Raw genomic sequence first — 25,712 nt, forward strand, 5'->3', positions numbered from 1 at the left:
AGAGTCTGAGGGCAGGCAGAAGTAATCCCAGAAAAGATCTGAGAGAAAGACAGCCCTGTACAGGATCCACAGCAAGTACAGAGTCAAAAGGAATCAGAACATACAAGGACATCAACCAAAGAGTAATTAAAGCTGGAAAGAGAGTTCAGATTTAATAATTCCAAGGAGAAACATTTACAAAATAAATATATAATTCCAATAATTTTCTTACATACCAACAATAACTAGTTGGAAAATAATGGAAAAGAATCCCATTCAAAATAACAATAAAATATATGTGTGAAAACCAACAGGATTTACATAAATAAAACTCTAAAACAGTTCCAAGGGACATAAATGAAGATGAGAATAAAAAGAGTCACAGTTCTGGTTAAGAAAAGGTATCAATCAGAAAGGTATGTGTGTGGGGGGTCCCGACATGGCTCAGCGGAAACAAATCTCACTGGCATCCATGAGGATGCAGGTTCCATCCCTGGCCTTGCTCAGCAGGTTGAGGATCCAGTGTTGCCATGAGCGGTAGTGGAGGTCACGTAAGGGAAGAATATGAATGCGGATTTTCTCATCTAAGAGCAGAAAAGGACTTGAGGCATAACAGAAAAGGAAGAAGCCATGAAGAAAAAGACTAATGGACAAGGCTACTTAAAACAAACATTACCTTACTCAAAATCATAGTCTTCTAAGAAGTATTTTCCCTATTCCTCTTGCTAATAAGCACAACAACAACCAAAAAAAAAACCCTAGACATTTTTTTTTTTTAAACAAATATAAGAGGACTCTGGGAGTTCCCGTCGTGGCGCAGTGGTTAACGAATCCGACTAGGAACCATGAGGTTTCGGGTTCGATACCTGCCCTTGCTCAGTGGGTTAATGATACGGCGTTGCTGTGAGCTGTGGTATAGGCTGCAGACGCGGCTTGGATCCTGCATTGCTGTGGCTCTGGCATAGGCCGGCGGCTACAGCTCCCATTCGACCCCTAGCCTGGGAACCTCCATATGCCTCAGGAGCAGCCCTAGAAAAGGCAAAAAGACAAAAATAAATAAATAAATAAAATAAAATAAGAGGACTCTGAAAGTCTGAGAGAAGCAGCAGACTGGCTAGAGACCTTGGGACCTGAGGAATGACACGGTGGTGAGTTCCCTTGATTTTCCTTTTTTTTTTTTTTAAGGGCCACACCTGTTACATATGGAGGTTCCCAGGCTAGGGGTTGAATTGGAGCTGCAGCTACTGGCCTACACCACAGCCACAGCAACTCAGGATTGGAGCCACGTCTATGACCTACACCACAGCTCACAGCAAAGCTGGGTCCTTAACCCACTGAGTGAGGCCAGGGATAAAATCCGCAAACTCATGGTTCCTAGTTGGATTCCCTTCCGCTGCGCCACCACGGGAACTCCCTGATTTTCCTTGTTGATGTATCTCAGAAGAAACTGGCAACCCAGGAACACCAACAGGCACAGACCAAAAAGAAGACCCAACAAAAGCCTGCATTCTCTAAGCTAAGGACCAGAAAAGAAACAGCCTACAAAGACATAAAAATTTGAAACAATAAACACTCTACTCCAGCCATATATGTAGAAAAAACTGTGGCCTCACCCTCATTCACACTAGCAAAGACCATGTGAGGACCCTAGACTTCTACCCTTGGGGAATTGTAACAAGGTACCCAATATGCTGTCTGGGTGGAGTCAGAGAAGGCCAAGTAGGGAATAAGGACTTTCATCCCCGACAGGCTGTAACCTCACCCTGCTGTACCATGGTGTCAGTAGAGACACTAGGACTCCTATACCCACCCAGCAGTAAAAAGAAGAGCCCCACCCGGAAGTGTCAACAGAGGCCAAGTGGGGCACCTAAACTTCCACTTCTCAGTAATGAGGCAGCATCCTTCCCTTCCTGCTAGAGTGGTGTCAGAGAAAGCCAGCCAAAACAGAAAGTTCTTTGGAAGGATACAGAATCTCAATAAAATATGCAAATATCCAGGTTTCAATAGAAAATCATGCATCATATCCCAAACCAGGAAGATCTCAAACTGAAATAAAAACAGATGCCAACAGCAGGATGACAGAGATGTTAGAATTATCTGACAAAGGTTTTTTTTTTTTTTTAATTTTTATTTTATTTTTTATTTTTGTCTTTTTGCCTTTTCTAGGGCCGCTTCCCGCGGCATATGGAAGTTCCCAGGCTAGGGGTCAAATAGGAGATGTAGCCGCCGGTCTATACCACAGCCACCGCAACGTGGGATCCGAGCTGCATCTGCGACCTACACCACAGCTCATGGCAATGCCGGATCGTTAACCCACACTGATTGAGGCCAGGGATCAAACCCGAAATCTCATGGTTCCTAGTCGGATTCATTAACCACTGAGCCACGATGGGAACTCCTGGCAAAGGTTTTTAAACAGCCATTGTAAAAATCTTTCAATGGGTAATTACTAACATGCTTGAAACAGATTAAAAAAAAAAAAAAGGGGGAGTTCCCGTCGTGGCGCAGTGGTTAACGAATCCGACTAGGAACCATGAGGTTGCGGGTTCGATCCCTGCCCTTGCTCAGTGGGTTAACGATCCGGCGTTGCCATGAGCTGTGGTGTAGGTTGCAGACACGGCTCGGATCCCACGTTGCTGTGGCTCTGGCGTAGGCCGGTGACTACAGCTCCGATTAGACCCTTAGCCTGGGAACCTCCATATGCCGAGGTAATGGCCCAAGAAATGGCAAAAAGACAAAAAAAAAAAAAAAAAAAAAAAAACAACCAAAATAGGAGTTCCTGTCGTGGTGCAATGGAATGAATCCAACTAGGAACCATGATGCTGTGGGTTCGATCCCTGGCCTTGCTCAGTGGGTTAAGGATCTGGCATTGCCGTGCGCTGTGGTGTAGATCACGCATGCGGCTCAGATCTAGTGTTGCTGTGGCTCTGGTGTAGGTGGTAGCTACAGCTCCGATTAGACCCCTGGCCTGGGAACCTCCATATGCCACAGGTGCGGTGCTAAAAAGACCAAAAAAGAAAAAAAAAGAAAAATACAACCAAAATAAAAAGGTCAGTGGATGGCTTACTCAATAGCAAAATACAGCAAAAGAAAAGAAAATCAGCATTATAAGACAGAACAATGGAAAATACCCAATCTGAACAACAGAAAGAAAACACATTGAAACAAATCGAACAGAACCTCAGAGACCCATGGGGCTATAACAGAAAATCTAATATTTGTGTCCCAGAAAAAAAGGAGAAAAGAGAATGGGACTAATAAAGTATTAAGGAGTTCCTCTGTGGAACAGTGAGTTAAGAACCTGACTGCAGTGGCTCAGGTTGCTGTCGAGGTGCAGGTTTGATCCCCAGCCCAGCACAGTAGGTTGAAGGATCCAGCACTGCCGCCACAGCTGCTGTGAGGTTACAGCTATATCTTTGACTCAGTCCCTGACTTGCGAACTTCCCTATGCCGCAGGTGTGGCCATTAAAAAAGAAAAAGGAAAAAAAAAAAAGTACTTGAAGAAATAACTACTGAAAACTTCCCAAAGTAGAAAAATATAAACACATAGATTTAAGAAGCTGAGCAAACCCTAAGCAGAACAAGCCCAAATAAATCCATGCTACAACACATCACAATGAACACAGCTAAAAGCTAAAAACAAAAAAAGTTAAAGAGTAGACAGACAAAAATAACACATTGCTTACTGATAAAAACAATTAGAAGAATTCCCTTGTGGCAAAGTGGATTAAGGATCTGGCACTGGTATTACTGCAGCAGCTCTGGTTGCTGCCATGGCTTGGGTTCAAACTGTAGCCCAGGAACTTCTATATGCTGCAGGCACAGCCAAAAAAAAAAAAAAAAAATTAGAATAACATTAGAAACCAGAAAGAGTAGAAAGAAATGACACAGAAGCTGAAAGAAAAGAGCTGTCAACCCAGAATCCTACGTCAAGTGAAAATATCCTTCAGGAATAAAGGGGAAATAGGCATTCTTAGATGAAAGAAAATTAAGAGACTTTGTCACTCCCAGACCTACCTGAAAAGAATGGCTAAAGGAAGTTTTGTTCTTTTTTGTCTTTTTAGGGCCCCCACCCATGGCACATGGAGGTTCCCAGGCTAGGAGTCAAATCAAACCTGCAGCTACTGTCCTATACCACAGCCACAGCCACACCAGATCCGAGCAGCATCTGCAACCTACACCACAGCTCACGGCAAACTCAAATCCTTAACCCACTGAGCGAGGCAGGGATGGAACCCGAAACCTCATGGTTCCTAGTTGGATTGTTTCCACTGTAGCATGATGGGAATTCCAAGAAACTTTAAATAATGTAAATAACACAGAATATGTGCTCCAATCACAATGGACTCAAACTAGAAATCAATAATCTCCAACACTTGGAAACTACACAGTACTCTTTTAAGTAATTCAAAAAAGGAATTCTCAAAAGATATTAGAAAACACACTGAACTAGAGTTCCCACTGCGGCTGAGCGGGATAAGAACCCAACTAGTATCCATGAGGATGCAGGTTTGATCCCTGGCTTTGCTCTGTGGGTTAAGGATCCAGCGCTGCTGTGGCTGCGGTGTAGGCTGCAGATGTGGCTTGGATCCTGCGTTGCTGTGGCTGTGGTATAGGCTGGCAGCTGCAGCTCCAACTGGACCCCTAGCCTGGAAACTTCCATATGCCATGGGTATGGCCCTAAAAAAGCAAAATAAATAGATAGATATGTATTTTATATATATATATACATATATATATGTCAAAGTTTGTGGGACACATCTAAAGGAGGCTCAGATGCTGAGTTGCTGTGGTAGCTGCAGCTCCAATTCAACCCCTAGCCTGGGAATTTCCATAGGCCATGGGTGCGGCCCTAAAGAGAAAAAAAAAAAAATTAGAGTCAAAGACTTATATGTAAAAGATAAAGTATAAATTAAAGTCTTAGAAAAAAATCTGAGAATTCCCGTTGTGTATCAGTGGTTAACGAATCTGACTAGGAATGATGAGTTTGCAGGTTCGATCCCTGGCCTCCCTCAGTGGATTAAGGATCTGGGTTGCTGGGAGCTGGGTGTAGCTCAAAGACCTGGCTCGGATCCCGAGTTGCTGTGGCATAGGCTGGCAGCTGTAGCTCCAATTGGACCCCTAGCCTGGGAACCTCCACATGCTGCAGGTGCAGCTCTAAAAAGTCAAAAAGACCAAAAAAAAAAAATGTTTTGGCTACTACCTCACATTGGACAGAATGGCCATCATTAATAAGTCCACAAATAACAAATTCTGGAGAGGGTGTGGAGAAAAGGGAACCCTCTTGCACTGTTGGTGGGAATGTAAATTGGTACAACCCCTATGGAAAACAGTATTGAGGTACCTCGGAAAACTAAATACAGAACAACCATATGATCGAGCAATCCCACTCTTAGGCATATATCAGGACAAAACTTTCAATGAGAAAGATACATGCACCCGTATGTTCATTACAGCAACTCACAAGAGTCAAGGCAAGGAAACAACCTAAATGTCCATCGAAAGATGAATGGATTAAGAAGACGTGGTATATATACACAATGGAATACTACTCAGCGATAAAAAAAAAACAACAAAATAATGCCATTTGCAGCAACATGGATGGAACTAGAGGCTCACTCATACAAAGAGAAGTAAGTCAGAAAGAGAAAGACAGGGAGTTCCTGACCTGGCGCAGTGGTTAACGAATCCGACTAGGAACCATGAGGTTGCGGGTTCGGTCCCTGCCCTTGCTCAGTGGGTTAAGGATCCGGCGTTGCTGTGAGCTGTGGTGTAGGTTGCAGACGTGGCTCGTATCCCGAGTTGCTGTGGCTCTGGCGTAGGCTGGCAGCTACAGCTCCGATTAGACCCCTAGCCTGGGAACCTCCATATGCCACGGGAGCGGCCCAAAGAAATAGCAAAAAGACAAAAAAAAAAAAAGACAAATACTCTATTACTTATATCTGTGATATAATATATGGCACAAATGAAACTTTCCATAGAAAAGAAATTCATGGACCTGGAGAACAGACCTGTGGTTGCCAAGGCGGAGGAGGGGGGAGGAGGAGGGAGCAGGATAGACTGGGAGTTTGGGGTTAATAGATACAAACTATTGCATTTGGAGTAGATAAGCAATGACATCCTGCTGTATAGCTCAGGGAACTATATCTAGCCACTTGTGATGGAACATGATCGAGGATAATGTGAGAAAAAGAATATACATATGTATGACTGGGTCACTTTGCTCTACAGTAGAAATTGACAGTACACTGTAAATCAACTATAATGGAAAAAATCAAAATCTTAAAAAAAAATGTTTTGGCTGCATCTGTGGCATGTGGAGTTCTTGGGACAGGGATCAAAGCCATGGAACAGGAGTGACCCAAGCCACTACAGGGACAACACTGGATCCTTAGCCTCCTACAACACAATGTAACTAGTTTGGTAGTTTCTTTAAAAACTAAACATGCAACTAACATATGATTCAGTAATTATACTGTTGGGCATTTATCCCAGAGAAATGAATACTGATTTTCTCAGAAAAACCTCGGTGCACGAATATTTATAGCATCTTTATTCATAATAGCCAAAAACTGGAAACAAACCAGATGTCCTTCAATGGATGAAAAGTAAACATATTTGTAGTATATCCACACCACAAACCACTAAAAAAGAATGAATTACTCATATATGCAACAATCTGAATGAATCTCCAAAAAATTATATTAAGTTAAAAAAGCCAATCTAGGAGTTCCCGTTGTGGCGCAGTGGTTAACGAATCCAACTAGGAACCATGAGGTTGCGGGTTCTGTCCCTGCCCTTGCTCAGTGGGTTAAGGATCCCGCATTGCTGTGGCTCTGGCGTAGGCTGGCGGCTACAGCTCCGATTCAACCCCTAGCCTGGGAACCTCCATGTGCTGCGGGAGCGGCCCAAAGAAATAGCAAAAAGACAAAAAAAAAAAAAAAAAAAAAAAAAAGCCAATCTAAAAAATTTACATACTCTATGATTCCATTGATATGTCTTGCAATTACAAAATAATAGAAATAGAGTTCATATTAGTGGTTGCAGGGGTGGTTAAAGATTGCGGTGGGTAAGAGAAGTGGATATAGCTATCAAAGGGCTAAATGAGGGATCCTTAGCATTATGGTAATGTCCTGTATCTTGACAGTATCAATGTTAATATCCTGGGTATGATGTTGTACTATAGTTTTAAAAAACTATATATAGGGAGTTCCCATTGTGGCTCAGTGGTTAACAAATCTGACTAGGAACCATGAGGTTGCAGGTTCAACCCCTGGCTTAGCTCAGTGGGTTAAGGATCTGGCATTGCCGTGAGCTGTGGTGTAGGTCGCAGACTCGGCTTGGATCCCACGTTGCTGTGGCTGTGGTGTAAGCCAGTGGCTACAGCTCCAATTAGACTCCTAGCCTGGGAACCTCCATATGTGGCCCCGGAAAAAGACAGAAGGACAAAAAAATAAAAATAAAAATAAATAAAAAACTGTATATGACTATAAATATCTCAAAGTTAAAAGTTTAATTTTTTTTTCTTTTTAGGGTCAAATCCACAGCAAAATAAAATAAAATGCACAAAATTAAGTGAGAAATGCAAACCATGAAAAGTCTTGCTCCATATGATAAAAAATTAATAACTTTAATATATCCAAAGCTTTTAGGGGTGGAGGAGTGGGATGTACAAACTACTGGGTGTAAGACAGGCTATAAGGATGTATTATATAATGTGAAGAATACAGTCAATATTTTGTAATAAATGTAAATTGAGGAGTTTCGTCATGACTCAGTGGAAACAAATCTGACTAGCATCCATGAGGATGCAGGTTTGATCCCTGGCCTTGCTCAGTGTATATATATATATACTTTTTTTTTTTTTTTTGTCTTTCTAGGGCTGCACCTGCGCCATATGGAAGTTCCCAGGCTAGGGGTCAAACTGGAATTCTAGCTGCCGGCTTATGCCACAGCCACAGCAACGTAGGATCTGAGCTGCATTTACAACCTACACCACAGCCCACGGCAATGCTGGATCCTTAACACATAAGTCAAGGCCAGGGATCGAATCCACTTCCTCATGGTTAGTAGTTGGGTTCCATAACTGCTGAGACACGACGGGAACTCTGAGTGTAACCTTCAGAAAATGTATAAAAGGAGTTCCTGTCAGGGCTCAGCAGTAACAAATCCAACTAGTATCATGAAGATGCAGGTTCGATCCCTGGCCTCGCTCAGTGGTTAAGGTCCAGCATTGCCATGAGCTGTGGTATAGGTCAAAGATGCAGCTCAGATCCTCATCACTATGGCTGTGGTGTAGACTGGCAGCTGCAGCACCAATTTGACCCCTAGTCCGGGAACTTCCATATGCTGTGGGTGCGGCCCTAAAAAAGCAAATAAATAAATAATAACAAAGCTGTATAAAAATTTTTAAAATATGTCCAAAGCTTTTATAAATTAATTTTATAAACAAGTGAGCAAAGAACACAAATAGGCACTTCCCAAAGGAAAAATACAAAGAGCTAATATGCATCAAAATAATTAACCTCATCAACAATTAAAAGGATGAAAAATTAAAATGATGCAAAATTTTCACCCATCAGACTAGCAGAGATTGCAAATTAGATGCTGCAGGGTCTACTTAGAAGGGAGCACTTTTGTACTATCTACAGGAAAAGAAAGTGACAGACCTTAGAGCAGGGCTATTTGGTAATGTGCATTAAAAACTTGTTAAAAAAGGGAGTTCTGACTAGCATCCATGAGGACACAGGTTTGATCCCTGGCCTTGCTCAGTGAGTTAAGGATCCAGCATTACCATGGCTGTGGTGTAGGTAGAAGACGTGGCTTGGATCCCACCTTGCTGTGACTATGGTGTAGACCAGCAGCTACACCCTGGATTCAACCCCTTGCCTGGGAACCTCTATATGCTATGGGTGTGGTCCTAAACAAACAAACAAAAAAACCCAGGGAGTTCCCATGATGGTTCAGCGGTAACAAACCTGCTAGTATCCATGAGGATGCAAGTTCGATCCCTGGCCTTGCTCATGGGTTAAGGATCCAGCGTTGCTGTGAGCTGTGGTGTAGGTCCCAGAAGGGGCTTGGATCCAGTGTGGCTGTGGCTGTGGCGTAGGCCAGCAGCTGCAGCTCCAACTGGACCCCTAGCCTGGGAACTTCCATGTGCCATGAGTGCAGTCCTAAAAAGACCAAAAAAAAAAACCTGCTAAAAAAGTACATACCTTTAATATACTAATTTATCCCAAGAAAATAATCAGATACACATGGAAAGACTTATTTATAAAAATCCTCATTACGGCATATAATTTGTTATACCCCCAGATAAGGGATTAATGGGTAACGGACAGTCATGTATTGAAATAAAATGCAGAAAATGACACTTGAGAAAGATAACCACAAAATATTGTGACAAATCAACTGAAAAAAGCTGGTTATAAAACCAGCAGTATGTGACTCTAATTTTATTTCAAAAGATAATGTTTTTTAGTAAACATGCTTACCCAAGAAGACTAGAATTCATATAGAAAACATTACAGTGGTTACCTCAGCTGGGTGGTCTCACCAGTGATACATTGTTTTCTTGTGCTTCTTTGCATTATCAAAATTTTCTAGGAGTTCCCGTCATAGCTCAGTGGTTAACGAATCTGACTAGGAACCATGAGGTTGCAGGTTCCATCCCTGGCTTCGCTCAGTGGGTTAAGGATCCAGTGTTGCCATGAGCTGTGGTGTAGGTCGCAGACATGGCTCGGATCCCGAGTTGCTGTGGCTATGGCATAAGCCAGTGGCTACAGCTCCAATTCAACCCCTAGCCTAGGAACCTCCATATGCTGTGGGAGTGGCCCGAGAAAAGGCAAAAAGACCAAAAAAAAAAAAAAAAAAAAAAAAAAATTCTAGTGAAGACTGTATTACACTGCATCAGCCATTAGAAGAAAAAAGCAGTAACACTTTTTTTAAAAGGAGTCCTGTGTGTAAAGCAGGCAGCCAATTCACACCCTTGGCCTGGGAACAAGCCAGACACTTTAAGGGCACTGAGCCTCTGGGCAATGGGTACAGACATGAGATATGTTGGGCAGGAGCAGCCTCCCTTCCACCTCTGATGAGACATGACTTACCTTTCAGAATTCCTGAAGTAGCTGCTAAGAAGGGTGGATAAGTATGGGCTAACTTGTCACAGTTGTGATAATTTTTTTTGTTGTTGGGTTTTGTTTTGTTTTTTTGTCTTTTTAGGGCTGCACCCTCGGCATATGGAGGTACCCAGGCTAGGGGTCCACTGCCACAGCAATGCCAGATCCAAGCCACATCTTCGACCTATACCACAGCTCACGGCAATGCCAGATCCTTAAGCCACTGAGAGTGGCCAGGGATTGAACCCGCAACCTCATGGATCCTAGTCAGGTTTGTTAACCACTGAGCCACAAAGGGAATTCCCAAGTATGATATTTGGTTGAGCTGTTATACTATCCTGGTTGATTCTACTACAATTGCTTTCACGTTCCTGAAAACCTTGAAACTGACCTGAAGCCTTTATAAGAGGTGAAAGGACATAAATTTTCACACAGAATTATATACCCAATGGAAAAAACTAACTACTTCCCCTCGCAGGTCACAGCCCCCTACTCCAGATCACACCCTTACCTGTAACAAGCACTTGACCCGTTCTCCAGGGGTCATAATTCCCGTAGTGAATACACCAGATAACATCCCAGCTGCAAATATTTGGGGGTAGCTATATTGAAAACAAAATAATAGGTAAGTGTCTGTGACTAGCCACCCAGGACAGAGGCAATCCCAGTAAAGAGGATGACTTTGAATGAAAAAATAAGTATTTGGACTGGACAGAAGTCTAGCACAAATAAATTATATTTCACACAAAAGCCAAGTTCTAGGTATACTCTGACATCAAATTTTCAAGGCAGGGGTCTCAGTGCCAAGAGCAATGTGAACTTGGTCACGAGGGCCATATGCACACTCATACATGGGAGAATCCTTCCTTCCCTGGCCTGACAGTGACCGTGGACGAGTTTACAGGCTCCTCTGGGCTTTAATCCCTCATCTGTAAAGTTTAGGATTGTTATGTAAAAAAGCCTCTAACCCAGGAAGTAGACCTCAGTCAACTCCAGGTCCCCTTCTCTGGATCACCAGGGGGTTGAGAACATTTTAAGCCAAGACTGACAGAGAACAGGACAGTATCAAGGCCAGGGGGAATGGCTGTGGCCACTTCCACAGGCTACGAGACAGCCAGACAAGTTGCAAGGAATGTGTTGTAATATGCTGAGAAAGTCAGGGATGGTGCCCAGACAAGTGTGATGGGTCCTGTGGTCCTCTGTGCAGGGAATAGTCCCCCAGTGGCCAGAGATGTGGATCCTTACCAAGACCCTTACAGAAAGAACCACACTGAGTATTTGGAGGAGTTAGAGGCTTCTAGCATCACTACCTGTGCCACCTCTGGCATCTCCTTTTCTTTCTGAAATAAGCAATACCAGAGTGGTCAAGAGACAATGGAGGACAAAGCTATAGCTAGCATCTCAACAGTCCCCACAACTTAGAAAATCTTGCTAAAAACTTAACTTACTTGCCTGAGCCTCAGTGCATGGTATAGCTGTGAGCTGGCACATGAGCTAAAAGACCAGGTGCTCAGAGAGGACATGTATCCATGGGACATTTGGACTACCAACAGTCAAACACAGCTTCAGAAGGAACCCACACATACCCACATTTGGGGTCACCTGTGGCTATTTCTAAAAACTGGTCACATTTCTATAAATTCAGAGGGTCACAAGGACTCCAGAAATAGAGCGGAAACTCTATTTCAAATACATGTTGAGGAGTTCCCGTCATGGCTCAGTGGTGAACGAATCCGACTAGGAACCACGAGGTTGCAGGTTCGATCCCTGGCCTTGCTCAGTGGGTTAAGGATCCGGTGTTGCCGTGAGCTGTGGTGTAGGTTGCAGACGCGGCTCGTATCCTGCGTTGCTGTGGCTCTGGCGTAGGCTGGCAGCTACAGCTCCAATTCGACCCCTAGCCTGGGAACCTCCATATGCCGTGGGAGTGGCCCAAGAAAATGGCAAAAAGACAAAAAAACAAAAACAAACAAACAACAAATAGGTGTTATCAGCATCTCTCTCTAACCTAGAGCCTTATTCAGCCTGCTCTGACCTAAAGTAGTGACAGTAAACAACTACATGGCACCCTGGCTTCCTCCCTTGAGCTCCCAGATTCCAAGCCTGGCCAGCCTGGTGGGTTTTGTGCTGCCTGCAGCCACCCCCCACCAGGAGTTTCATTCTGTACAGCTCACACTAAGCGTGCCTCATCATCCACTGTTTCTACTCAGAATTGTCGTGCATCCCAAGAAGCTGGTTTTCATTAACTACTTTTTAAATTCTGTAGTAAAATTCTGCCTCATCTGCCTCTTGATACTCAAATCCAACTTCTTAAAGTTTACCAAAAGGAAATATACTAATTTATTTCACTTTAATAGAGAAACCAATATCTGAAATTATTATAATCATGTTATAAAAATGAAGTAAAACCAAAGTTGGATGCTCCCCTTCTCCCACCCAGGCAATGGAAAACAAAGCTGCTGCTGTCATTACTGCAACACCAAGTACCTTCATGACATTTTACACACATTTTAGCATTCAGATCTCCCAACGCTCTGGTGTGGGTATTACTAACATCCCCAGTAAGTGGTACTACACCTTGTAGAAGAAATGACAACCTGGTAAGGCGAGGGAGTAGCGCTTTGGGTTTTTTCTTTTTCCCTTTAGGTTCACAGGGCAAAGGAAACTCAAGCACCTTCCTCATACAGAGCAATCAGGAGCTAGCCTGGGGGGTCTGGAAGGACAGCCACTGCCTGTCTGCCAAGGTTCTTTCCTTTTATCTGTGTCACACCACCAGGCAGAACAGCATCAGGTGCTCTAGGCTTGTAAGTACTCACCTGAGCACATCCTTTGGGTGTTTCTGTTGCAGTTTCTTCCCCAATCCAAACCCAAAGAAACACACAGCAAACATGGGGGTGACCCCAATGATGGGAGCGGCCATGCCCTTATATAGCCCCCTGACACCCTGTAAGGAATCACAGAAGTGGAAGCTGTTTATAGACACAACTATCCTATATATCACTGAAACAGAGAAGTAGCATGTCCTCCCACTTGTGGCCTCCTTCCTTTACCTCTCCTCTAAGCAAGAAGAACTTTCATAAAATATCCCCACATTTATCAGAAACAGTTGTCTTGTGGAGTTCCCATCATGGCGCAGTGGAAACAAATCCAACTAGGAACCATGAGGTTGCGGGTTTGATCCCTGGCCTTGCTCAGTGGGTTAAGGATCCGGTGTTGCCAGGAGCTGGGTGTAAGTGGCAGATGCGGCTAGGATCTGATATGGCTGTGGCTGTGGAGTAGGCTGGCAGCTGTAGCTCCAATTGGACTCCTAGTCTGGGAACCTCCATATGCTGCGGGTGTGGCCCTAAAAAAAAAGAAAAAAAAAAAGAAAAAAAAAAAGAAAAAAAAAAAAACCGCAGCATGTAACAAAGCCCTTCCAAAGTTCCTCCTACAGCTTCCCCCACCCCGGGCCAAGAAGGATGCCCAAGGCCTGAGGGCCAAACCCATGCCTCCCAACAGCTCCTCTAGCCTTATTTCCATTGTCTGTCCCACTTAGTTCCATGCTGTACAACCAAGGCCTGTCTGGCAGCTCCAGAGAGTAGAGAGCTCAATCTGGCACAGCAAAAACCAGGGACAAGCACAAATACGGACTAAGGAAGTCTATTCAACTCTGCAGAGAGCTGGGTTTATACAAACAATTCTTGCCAGGTCCCTAGCACCCAGCACATTGCCCAGCGATTAAATAAGTGCTCAATAACATCTGCTGACCAAGAAGTATGTAATCCTGCCTCTCTATAAGGGCAGAGGACTCTTAGCAGATCTGAAGCCCAAAGCCTCCAGTGGACACTGATCAGTTTCCACTCCAGGCTGATGAAAGAAAGAGAGTCTTACAGGAAAAAACAGCAGCACTATCTCAGGCATGTGTGGTTGGATGACTCCACCTCAAAATCTTCCTCCCACATCTGGGTCCTGCAGGAACCCTGGGAAAAAGTTCTTCTCCCAGCCTGAGTCCATCACTTACCAGCATTCCCTCTTTATCTGGGTGACACCTGCTTCTCAGTTTCTATATATTACATAAATACCTGAAGTTCCTGCTGTGGCACAATGGGTTAAGAATCCAACTGCAACAGCTTAGGCCACTGTGGAGGTGTGCATTCAACCCCTGGCACAGTGCAGTGGGTTAAAGGATCTGACATTGCTACAGCTGCAGTGTAGGTTGCAGCTGCAGAATGGATTTAATCCCTGGCCAGGGAACTTCCATATGCTACTAGTGTGGCCATAAAAAAAAAAAAAAAAAAAAAAAAAAAAGCTATATATTTAATATTTATTCATATGAGAATTATATTTAGAAAGCAAATACAAGAACTTTTCCTTTATTCTTTGTTTTCCTTCGAAAGGAAAAGTTCTCAACAAGGTCTTATCACACATGTGCTAATGAAGTGACTAATAAACATCACTAGTAATTTACACTTCTTTAAAAAATCCCGTTTTCACTCTACGAAATATGTGAAAAATTATTATGTTACTTCGATAACCCCAAACCAATTCAGTGCCCTTATCTAGGGGTTTGAAAACTCTGCTGGCCTCTTTCAGTGTTCCTCAGACTGTCTGACTTTTCCTCCAGACTTTACATTACATGAACTTCTGACACTGACCCCTGTCAAACTGAGTATCCAGGATTGCATTTTCTTCCATTTCACATCTCTAATTATTCCTCATGAATTTCCTGTGGTCTAAATTATGGCTTTCAAAAGAGAGAACCATATTACTCAGCCATTAAAAAGAACGAAATACTGGCATTTTTAGCAACATGGATGGACCTAGAAACTATCATGCTAAGTGAAGTCAGCCATACAATGAGACACCAACATCAAATGCTTTCACTGACATGTGGAATCTGAAAAAAGGACAGACTGAACTTCTTTGCAGAACAGATGCTGACTCACAGACATTGAAAAACTTATGGTCTCTGGAGGAGACAGTTTGCGGGGGTGGGGGAATGTGCTTGGGCTGTGGGATGGAATCCTGTGAAATTGGATTGTTATGATCATTACACAACTACAGATGTGATAAATTCATTTGAGTAATAAAAAAATAAAATAAAATAAAAAGAGAGAACCATTTTATTAGCTTCAATCAGCAGCAGGAACTATCAAAGACTCCAGAGCAACGACAATAGGAGGGCATAGGATGGCACAGTGAAAGAGCCACAGCTATGGGTTAAACCTCTGGCAGAACTACACAAAGTCACCCTATCTACCAGGGAAGTAACAAATCAACCCTGTGAATGTGTTTCCCTGGATAAGAAGAATGCCCAGCACCAAAATACCATACCTCTCTCATAAGAGTCTTCCGGAAACAGTCAAAGGTCCCAGAATACATAGGAGGTTGTCCAGGCAAACTGGGGGGTTGTGTCTGCAGTCGGACCTGAAATACAGTAATTTCCCTGAATCAGAACTGCCCGTTGGTAGCAATGGCCCAATTGTCTGCTGAACTCTGAACAGAGAAAGCTGCACCTGTGTGCCTGTCTTCAACATTCCATTTACTGGCTGGATTCCTCCCATTTATTCAAACCCTGCATTAATCGAAGTCATTAGTAGCATGCTTTTATACAGAGTGACAATTCCTCTGATTCCCTCAGCCACTTATTTTTGCCATTTATTTATGATATAATGGATCCCACAATGACCCAATGGAACAGGTATTACCAGTTTACAAATGAAGAGACTGGATTTAGTGAGTTCAAGTGATGTACCAATAACTAGACTTGGCCAATGCAAAGCTAAGCTCTAGGCACTCCACACCCATTTGCAACACCTTGGTGGTAGTTAGGTAAGGTGCTCAACAAAGGTATTTCTGAGTAAGGTGGAGTTAATTTTACTTTTCCTTGTTCTCATCCTTCTCCACTCACCTTTTGGTGTATCCAGTGCTTCAAACTGTCTCTGTCTTTAAACCTCCCTTCTTAGTACCCCCTCCTTTGTCTCCTTTTCTCCTCCAGATGTTCTCCAAGGTAATTATTCATCTGTTCCATCATACCTTTCAGAAAACTCAGATTTCAGGGCTTCAGCTTCTGCTCAGTGATAACTTTTATTCAACCATTTTCAGAGCTTCTCTCTCCACATTTAGGGCTACGTTTCCAACTGCCTGGAAAAGCTCTCCCTACACGAATCACCTCCAGAATCTCATCCTTTGGATGAATGTGCCATTTGTGCCAGCTACCTTCTTTCTTGGGATTTCAAACTATAGCATCCAACTACTTCCTGTTGCTTCTCCCTTTTTTTTTTTTTTTTTTTTTTGCTTTTGCTTTTTAGGGCTGCACCTGTGGTATATGGAAGTTCCCAGGCTAGGGATCGAATCCGAGCTGCAGCCAACAGCCTACACCACACCCACAGCAATGCCAGAATCAAGCCGCATCTGCAACTAACACCACAGCTCATGGCAATGCTGGATCCTTAACCCACTGAGTGAGGATAGGGATCAAAGTCGCATTCTCATGGATATTAGTCGAGTGAACCTGCTGAGCCATAAGGGAACTCCTCCTTCTCTCTTTTTTTTTTCTCCTCTAGCCTAACCTATGGTATATGGAAGTTCCCAAGCCAGGGATCAAATCCAAGCCACAGCTGAAGCATAAGTCCATAGGTAACACCAGAACCTTAATCCGTTGTGCCACAGCAGAAACTCCTGCTTCTCCTCCTCTTATTCACATGAACACTAAGTTTATTGGAGAGTTCCTCAAGATGCTTCCAGAGGAGTTCCCATCGTGGCTCAGCAGAAACGAATCTGACTAGTATCCTTGAGGACACATATTCAATCCCTGGCCTCACTCAGTGGGTTAAGGATCTGGCATTGCCATGAGCTGTGGGGTACATCACAGGTGCAGCTTGGATCTGGCGTTGCTGTGGCTGTGGTGTAGGCTGGCAGCTGTAGCTCTGATTAGACCCCTAGCATGGGAATCTTCATGTGCCAAGGGCGAGGACCTAAAAAGACAAAAAAAAAAAAAAACAAAAACCAAAAGATGATTCCAGAATCCTAATTTCTTCCTCTCTCCATCTGGAGTCTTCTCTTAGGCCAAATCCTTACCTATCCTTACCCAGTGTGATGGTTTTCAAATACGCCCACTAACTCTTTGACATTCTTCCCCTTCAAAAGTTAAATCCTGGAGTTCCCATCGTGGCTCAGTGGTTAACGAGTCCGACTAAGAACCATGAGGTTTCAGGTTCAACCCCTGGCCTTGCTCAGTGGGTATTAAGGATCCAGCGCTGCCGTGAGCTGTGGTGTAGGTTGCAGACGTGGCTCGGATCCTGAGTTGCTGTGGCTCTGGTATAGGCTGGCATCTACAGCTCTGATTGGACCCCCTGCCTGGGAACCTCCATATGCAGCAGAAGCAGCCCAAGAAATTGCAAAAAGACACACACACACACACAAAGTTAAATCCTAATTCCCCTCCCCTTGATGAGGACCAGCATCAGTGACTCACTTCTACTGAATACAGAATGTGGTGGTACTGATGCTATGTGACTTCCAAGGCTAGTAACAAAAAGATCAGCTTCTGCCTGTCTCCACCTCAGATTATTTGCTTTGAGGTAAGTTAGCCACCATGTCAGGAGGACACTTAAGCAGCCTAAAGAAGCCATTTGTGGAGGAAAGAAGTCCTCCTGACACCAGCCAGCACTAACTTGCCAGCATATATGAATGAACCACATGGAAGCTAATACTTTAGATGAATACAGTCCTGGCCAACATCGTGTGTGTGTGTGTGTGTGTGTGTGTGTGTGTGTGTGTGTGTGTGTCTTTTTAGGGCCAACATCTTGTGTGTGTGTGTGTGTGTGTCTTTTTAGGGCCATACCCACAGCATATGGAAGTTCCCTGGCTAGGGGTCTGGCTGGCCTATGCCACAGCCACAGCAATGCCAGATCTGAGCCAAGTCTGCAGCCTACACTACAGCTCACAGCAACGCCAGATCCTTAACCCACTTAGTGAGGCCGGAGATCGAACCCACATCCTCCTGGATACTAGTTGGGTTCGCTACCCCTCAGCAGAACTCCCTGGTCCAATTTTTCCTTGGCATGTAGAGGTTCCCAGGCTAGGGGTTGAATCAGAGCTATAGCCATAGCAACACAGTATCTGAGCTGGGTCTACGGCCTACACCACAGCTCACGGCAACGCCGGATCCTTAACCCACTGAGCAAGGCTAGGGATCGAACCTGCAACCTCATGGTTCCTAGTCGGATTCGTTAACCACTGCGCCACAACAGGAACTCCCAATATTTTTTTAAACAGCTTTAAGATATAACTCACGTACCATAAAATTCACCCATTTAAAGTGTACAGTTTTGAGTTCTCTGGTGGCCTAGCGAGTTAAGGATGTGTCATTGTCACTGCTGTGGCTCAGGTCATTGCTGTGGCACAGCTTTGATCACTGGCCATTGAATTTCTGCAAGTCGTGTGCACAGCCGAACACAGGAAACCAAAAAGTGTACAGTTAAATTGTTACACACGGAGTTCCCGTCGTGGCGCAGTGGTTAACGAATCCGACTAGGAACCACGAGGTTGCGGGTTCCATCCCTGCCCTTGCTCAGTGGGTTAATGATCCGGTGATCCGGTGTTGCCGTGAGCTGTGGTGTAGGTTGCAGACGCGGCTCGGATCCCGCGTTGCTATGGCTCTGGCGTAGGCTGGCAGCTACAACTCCAATTCGACCCCTAGCCTGGGAACCTCCATATGCTGCGAGAGCGGCCCAAGAAATGGCAAAAAGACAAAAAAAAAAAAAATTGTTACACACACACACACACACACACATTTCCCAGGCCAGGAAACTTTTCAAACCTGAACCACAGCAGTGACAATGCCAAATTTTTAACTGCTAGGCCACGAGGGAACTTTAGTTTTCAGTGTATTTGCAGAGCTGTGAAACCCTCATTATAATCAATTTTAGAACACCTTCATCATTCCACACCACACTCCACTCCTCTCTCCTCTCAGCCCCTGGCAATTATGAATCTTCTTTCTCTCTCAATGGATTTGCCTATCCCGCATATTTCATATAATTGAAATCATACACTATGTGGTCTTTCACACTTAGCTTCTTTTATTTAGCATAATGTTTTCAAAGATCATCTATGTTGTAGAATATCTCAGTCCTCTACTCCTTTTTTTTTTCTTTTTTTTCCTGTCTTTTCAGGGCTGCACTCACGGCATATGGAGGTTCCCAGGATAGGGGTCCAATGGGAGCTACAGCTGCCAGCCTACACCACAGCCACAGCAATGCCAGATCTGAACCGTGTCTGTGACCTATACCACAGCTCACGGCAAACCCAGATCCTTAACCCACTGAGCAAGGCCAGGGATCAAACCCGAAACCTCATGGTTCCTAGTCAGAGTCATTTCCGCTGCTCCACGATGAGAACCCCCTCTATTGGTAAACAATATTTCATGTATAAATATACCACATTTTGTTTATCTGCTCATCAGATAATGACAAATTGCATGTTTTTACATTTAAAAAAAAATTTTATTTTAGCTGCATTTGAGGCATGCAGACATTCCCAGGCCAGGGATTGAATCCAAGCCACAGCTGCAACATACACCACACCTATACCACAGTAATGCCAGATCCTTAACCCACTGTGCCAGGCCTGAGGTCAAATCCACGCCATCACAAGGACAATGACAGATCTTTAACCTGCTGCACCATAGCAGGACTCCTCTCCACTCTTTATTATGAATAATGGTGCTATGAATTTTTGTGTACAGGTTTTATTTTCCCCCTTTTTGGCTGCACCCATGGCATGTGGAAGTTTCCAGGGCCATGGATCAAACCCATGCTACAGCAGGAACCCAACTTGTTGCAGTGACAATGCTGGATTCTTAACCCACTGAACCTCAAGAGAACTTCTTTCCCCCTGCCCCCAAATTTTTGTGTGGATATGTTTTCAATTCTTTTGGGTATTGTATTGGCTAAGATTCTACAGAGAAACAAAACCAATACGATATGGATATTTATGTGTCTGTTCATCTATTATAAGGAATTAGCTCATACAATTATGGAGGCAGGCAAATCCCAAGGTCTGCAGTCGGCAAACTGGAGATCTGGGAAAGCCAACGGAATAGGTCTACTCCAAATCTGAAGGCCTGAGAAACAGGAAAGCTGATGGCATACGTTCCAGTTGAAAAGTTGGCAGGCTCAATACCCAAGAAGAGCCAATGTTTCAGTTTGAGTCCAAAGGCAGAAAAAGACCAATGTCCCAGCTCAATAAGTCAGACAGGAGTTTTCCCCTTACTCACGGTGGAGTGTGTTTTTGTTCTATTGAGACCTTCAACTGACTGGATGAAGGCCACCTAATTCAGGAGGGCAATCTGCTTTACTCAGTCTACCTTAATCGCTAATCTCATCCAAAACACCCTCACAATATACCCGAACAATGTTTGACAAATATCTGGACACCCAAGAGCCCAAGTAAGTTGACATATAAAATTAACCATCACAGGGCCGTATGCTAACTCTGTATTTAAACTTTTGAGGAACTGCCAGACTGTTTTCCAATGAGACTGCACCATTTTAAATTCCCACCAGCAGTGTATGAATGTCCCAGTTTCTCCATATCCTTGCCAACACTTACTATCATCTGTTGGTGGTAGTAGTGGTGGTGGTTTTCAGGGCTGCACCCAGGGCACATGGAAGTTCTCAGGCGAGGGGTCAAATCAGCTGTAGCTGCCAGCCTACACCACAGCCACAGCAAAGTAATGAGGGATTCGAGCCCCATCTGTGACCTACATCATAGCTCACAGCAATACCAGATCCTTAAACCACTGAGTGGGGCCAGGAATCAAACCCACATCTCACTGTGATTTTGATTTATATTCTAATGATGGATAATGATATTGAACATTTTCCATATGTTCATTGGCCACTGATTCTTTGGAGAAATGTCTTTAAGATCCTTTGTCCATATTTTTCCTTCCCAATTTTTTACTGTCATAAAATACACATAAATTTACCATCTTAACCATTTTCTTTCTCCCTCCCCTCCTTCCTTTGCTCTTTTAGGGCCACGCCTGTGGCATATGGAGGTTCCCAAGCTAGGGGTCTAATTAGAGCTACAGCTGCTGGCCTGCACTACAGACACAGCAATGGGATCCGAGCCACGTCTGCGACCTACACCACAGCTCACGACAATGCCAGATCTTTAACCCACTGAGCAGGGCCAGGGATTGAACCTATATCCTCATGGACACTAGTCAGGTTTGTAACCTGCTGAGCCACAAAGGGAACTCCTCTATCTTAACTATTTTTGAGTGTACAGTTCAGTGGTATTAAACATATTAATAAGGTTGTGCAACCATCACCACCATCCATAACTCTTTTTATAGGACTAAAACTCTATATCCATCAAACATTAACCTCCCATTCCACCTTACATCCAGCCCCTGGCAACTACCACTTTATTTTCTGTCTACGATTTTGACTAAGTACCTCATACAAGTAGGATCATACAAAATTGGTCCTTTTTTTTGGGGGGACTTAGTTCACATAGCCTAATGTTTTCAAGATTTATCCATGTTGTTGCAAGTGTCAGAATTTCCTTCTTGGAGTTCCTGTCGTGGCTCAGAGGAAATGAATCTGACTAGTATCCATGAGGACACAGGTTCAATCTCCAGCCTCGCTCAGTGGGTTAAGGATCCAGTGTTGCCATGAGTTGTGGTGTAGGTCAGAGATGCAGCCCAGATCTGATGTTGCTGTTGTTGTTGCTGTGGCATAGGCCAGCAGCTACAGCTCCGATTCAGCTCTTACTCTGGGAACCTCCATATGCTGTGGGTGCGGCCCTAAAAAAAAAAAAAAAAAAAAAAAAAAAAAAGGAAAAGCATTTCCTTCTTCTTAAGGCTCAGTAATTTCCAATGTATGTATATGCCACATTTTGCTTATTTATTCTTCCGCTGGTGGACACTTGGTTTGCTTCCATGTTTCAGCTATCGTGAATAATGTTGCTATGAACAGGGGTGTACATGTATCTCTTCAAGACTCTACTTTCAATTCTTTTAGGTATACACCCAGAAGGGGAATTGCTGGATCTTAATTTTAATTTGTTGAGGAACTAGCATACTGTTTTCCACAGTGGCTGTACAATTTTACATTCCCAACGATAGTACATAAGTGTTCCAATGTCATCAAATCCTTGTTAACACTTGCTATTTTATTGATAGTAGCCATCCTACTGGGTATGAGGTAGTATCTCACAGGTTTTTGTTTTTTGTTTTTTTGATCATAGCTACAACATGCAGAAGTTCCATGGCCAGGGACCGAACCCACACCACAGCAGTAAAAATGCTAGGTTCTTAACCAGCTGAGGTTAAGGATCACAAAGGATCTCATTACAGTTTTTTTTTTAACTCAATGAATTTTATTACATTTATAGTTGTACAACGAACATCACAACCCAATTTTATATCACGTCCATTCCAAACCCTTAGCCCATCTCCCCACCCCCCAAACTGTCTCCTTTGCAAACCATAAGTTTTTCAAAGTCAGTGAGTCAGTATCTGCTCATTATAGTTTTTATTTGCACTAATGATTAGTGACACTGAACATTTTTCCTTTTTTTCACATTTATATATCTTTTTTTGCAGAAATGTCTATTTAAGTCCTTTGCTTATTTTTAAGTTGAGTTATATGGCTTTTTGTCATTGAGTTGTAGGCGTTCTTTATATATTCTGGATCCCAGCCAACATGTGCCACCTCACAAGAAATCCTTGAACCAGACCACCTACCTAAGTGGCTCCCCAAATCTTGTCTCACAAAGACTGTGAAAATTAATGAATGCTGTTTTAAGCCACTAAGCTTTGGGGTAGTTGTTACACTGCAAGAAATAACCGACACACCCAATGACTTCTGCCATCTTTTTCGTGCTCAGAGTTCTACTTCCAAATCCTTCTCATGTTGCTATCATACTAACCTCTCCAAGACACCATTTTCACCATGCTGTTCCTCTATTACTTGAAATTTCTCATTGTTGTATTTGTTGAGGCCTTATATCCCACACTAAGGAAAACTCTCTCTCTAGGCAATGGAGGTAACATGCAGGTCTGAGGTGTTTATGGGACACTACACAAGAAACATCCAGAGGCTCTCACTGCTTTACATCCAAAATCCCTTACTTGGCCTTCAGATCCTCCATGGTCAAGCACAACCTCCCCTAGTAATAGGAAGAGAGAAATGGATCAAAACTTCTGCCTGATACCTTTTTGTGATTTTGTATAAATCTCATACCTGTCTCATGACATCAAGCACCCCAGCCCAGCAAGAACATTAAAGTCCTCCATGGCTGGTCTTATTTTATAACCTGGCTTCCACTGCCTAGCCTATATTCACCTTCACTCCTGCCCTCCCCCTATGCAGAATGTCCGGGTCTCCCTACTTCTTCAGTCAGAACTCAACCAGCCCTTAACCACCTGCTATAGAGCCTTTCCAAGCTCCAACTGTGAAGTGCTGCAGCTCTTGCCTTCTCAAGCCACCGTTAGTCACCTTGGACCTCTGAAAGTGCCTTCAAGCCAGACTCTGATTAGATCCTACCTGGCTCTCTGAGGTCAAAATGATAGCAGTCAGCAATATGCAGTTCTGCCTTAAGCTAAAAGGAGACTTTGTGGCTATTAAAATTGCCACTTAGCATTTTCGGTCATTTACTTTTCAGTACAGAGGTCACTGGGCCCTTCCTGGGAATGGGGAGAAAGGGCAAGAGGGTACAGAGCTCCTATAAGGGAACAACAAGGCTTTGTTTGTCTTTAAAGAGAGGCCCCAGATGCCTGGAACTAACAAGATTTCCACCTACATAGATCAATAGTAAGAAGAGAAACCAGGCAATTCTATTCTCTTACTAGACAGTGCTGCTTAGCAATAACCACTGTCTGGGAAGCCCTAACACACACGGCATTTACCAAATACTGAGTAAACATCTGATTTCATATTTCACAGGGCCCAAACCAGCCCGGCTGCTTTAATCCTGGTTTGTGATAGAATAACCCCAGATCCTCTCCTAGATGAAAGACAGCAAGGAGCTTCCTGCCCAAACTTGCCTAGAGAATGTCCCCAAAGCAAATTCTCTGTTGAGGAAACCCTGTCCAGCATTCTATAAGTCCCCTACAGAGGCTTCCCACTCTATAGACTCATGTCTATTCCCCAGGCTCAACCTCACCATTATCTGTCAATTTCCTCCAAGTGTGTGTTCAGAAATAAGGTGAGAAAACTAAGATGAAGCTTTGAATGCAAAGTCACAGAGCACTTTAAGAGTCACTTTCTTAAAGTGTTTCAGGGGGAAGAATTGCGGCATCATGTGAGAATAAACAAGGAACAAACCCTGATGTGTTTTCCCCTTCCCAGAGCCTCAATCTGACCATGGCTTCTTTAGTTGTTGTGAGGATCTGCCCAGCCCTGGACAAAGCTGATCACCTGCTTTCCTTGGAAGAGGCTCAGTAACTGAGGACATCATCACTTCCCATAAGAAGCCACTCAAGCTACTGTAGGGTGACAGGTTTAAGTTGGTCAAGCCCCTCTCTGGGTCAAGAAAGGTGCAAAGGAAATAGTGATGGAGCACTCTGGCTCAGAGGAATGTGTCAAAAGACACGTTCCAGAAAAACGATGCCTCAGTCTTTAGCTCTCTTCTGGAAGGGGGCTTTCAGATGAACTGTTTCTAACTTGCTGATAACATGAGGGAATGCAGAAGTCAGAGCTTCCATTCCCAAAGAGGTGGCACCAGATAAGAGGCTGCCGGACGGAGACATTTATTTAAATCAAGGGCCCTGTGGTTCCTGTCGTGGCTCAACGGTTAAGGAAGCTGACTAGCATCCATCAGGACGCTGGTTCGATCCCTGACCTCACTCAGTGGGTTAAGGATCTCGCACTGCCATGAGCTGTGGTGTAGGCAGCAGACAAGGCTAGGATCCTGCATTGCTGTGGCTGTGGCATAGGCTGGCAGCTACAGCGCCCATCCCACCCCCAGCCTGGGAACCTCAATATGCTGCTGGTGCGGCCTTAAAGAGACAAATATATAAAAATAGATATATATAAATAAATAAATCAAGAGACCTTGGTGAACGGTTAGAAGCTGCTCGTTCTGTGCCATTCAGCTCTTTGGGGTGCAGGAACAGTTTCCCAGACCCCCAAAAGGAGTGAAATGAAAATTCCCTGGACTTCTCGTGGAAGCTCCTGCGGGACCCCTTCTGTCCTAGGCCGAGCCTCGAGGGAGACCCTGCTTTTCGCTCCCTGCCTGGGCCTCCTCCCTCCGGCCCGCGCCCCAGCCTTCTCGCACCTTGACCGTGTCCAGCGGATGCCCCACGAACACCAGGCACATGCCTCCAAAGCCGCCGGCCAGCAGATTCTTGAGAGGGCTAATGGGCTTTGCCTGGTCTGCCATGGTCCGTCTGAGTCACAGTATCTGCAGCTTTCCAGCGGCTCTCGCCCTACCGCTCCAGCCACAGCGCCGGAACCGCCGACCTTTCCCCTACTTTTGGGTGGGCGGGGCATAAGCCCGGGGCAGGTCGGGAGGAGGGTCTAGACCGCTCCCCCCGGCCCGGCTTCCGCCGGGGGAGGGCTTCTTCCGTCCGAAGTCCCGCCTCGATGGCTTGAAGGAGTAGGGGCTGGCCGAGACGCG

At 44.3% G+C, this 25,712-nt stretch overlaps 1 protein-coding gene across 3 annotated transcripts in view; it reads right to left on the bottom strand.

The window, feature by feature from the left end:
• Window positions 1-25,561, bottom strand: part of SLC25A20 (solute carrier family 25 member 20) — a 29,440-nt gene extending 3,879 nt beyond the window's left edge. The window contains exons 1-4 of one of the 3 annotated variants that reach the window (XM_003483178.5): window positions 25,371-25,561; window positions 15,408-15,500; window positions 12,911-13,038; window positions 10,609-10,699 (exon numbers count right to left, since the gene is read on the bottom strand). In XM_003483178.5, the coding sequence (XP_003483226.2) occupies window positions 10,609-10,699; window positions 12,911-13,038; window positions 15,408-15,500; window positions 25,371-25,475 (417 nt within the window). In that variant the 5' untranslated portion in view covers window positions 25,476-25,561. Of the gene's footprint in view, window positions 1-10,608; window positions 12,005-12,910; window positions 13,039-13,414; window positions 14,382-15,407; window positions 15,501-25,370 lie in introns of those variants that run through there. The other 2 variants (XM_084988375.1, XM_084988376.1) reach the window with 2 other exon arrangements.
• Between the last annotated feature and the right edge of the window lie 151 nt (window positions 25,562-25,712).

This window comes from Sus scrofa, chromosome 13 (assembly GCF_054392235.1).
Source record: "Sus scrofa isolate SSC_HxYL_T2T_F1_AM1 chromosome 13, Sscrofa_HxYL_maternal_Yorkshire_Landrace_v2.0, whole genome shotgun sequence".
Classification (NCBI taxonomy): domain Eukaryota; kingdom Metazoa; phylum Chordata; class Mammalia; order Artiodactyla; family Suidae; genus Sus; species Sus scrofa.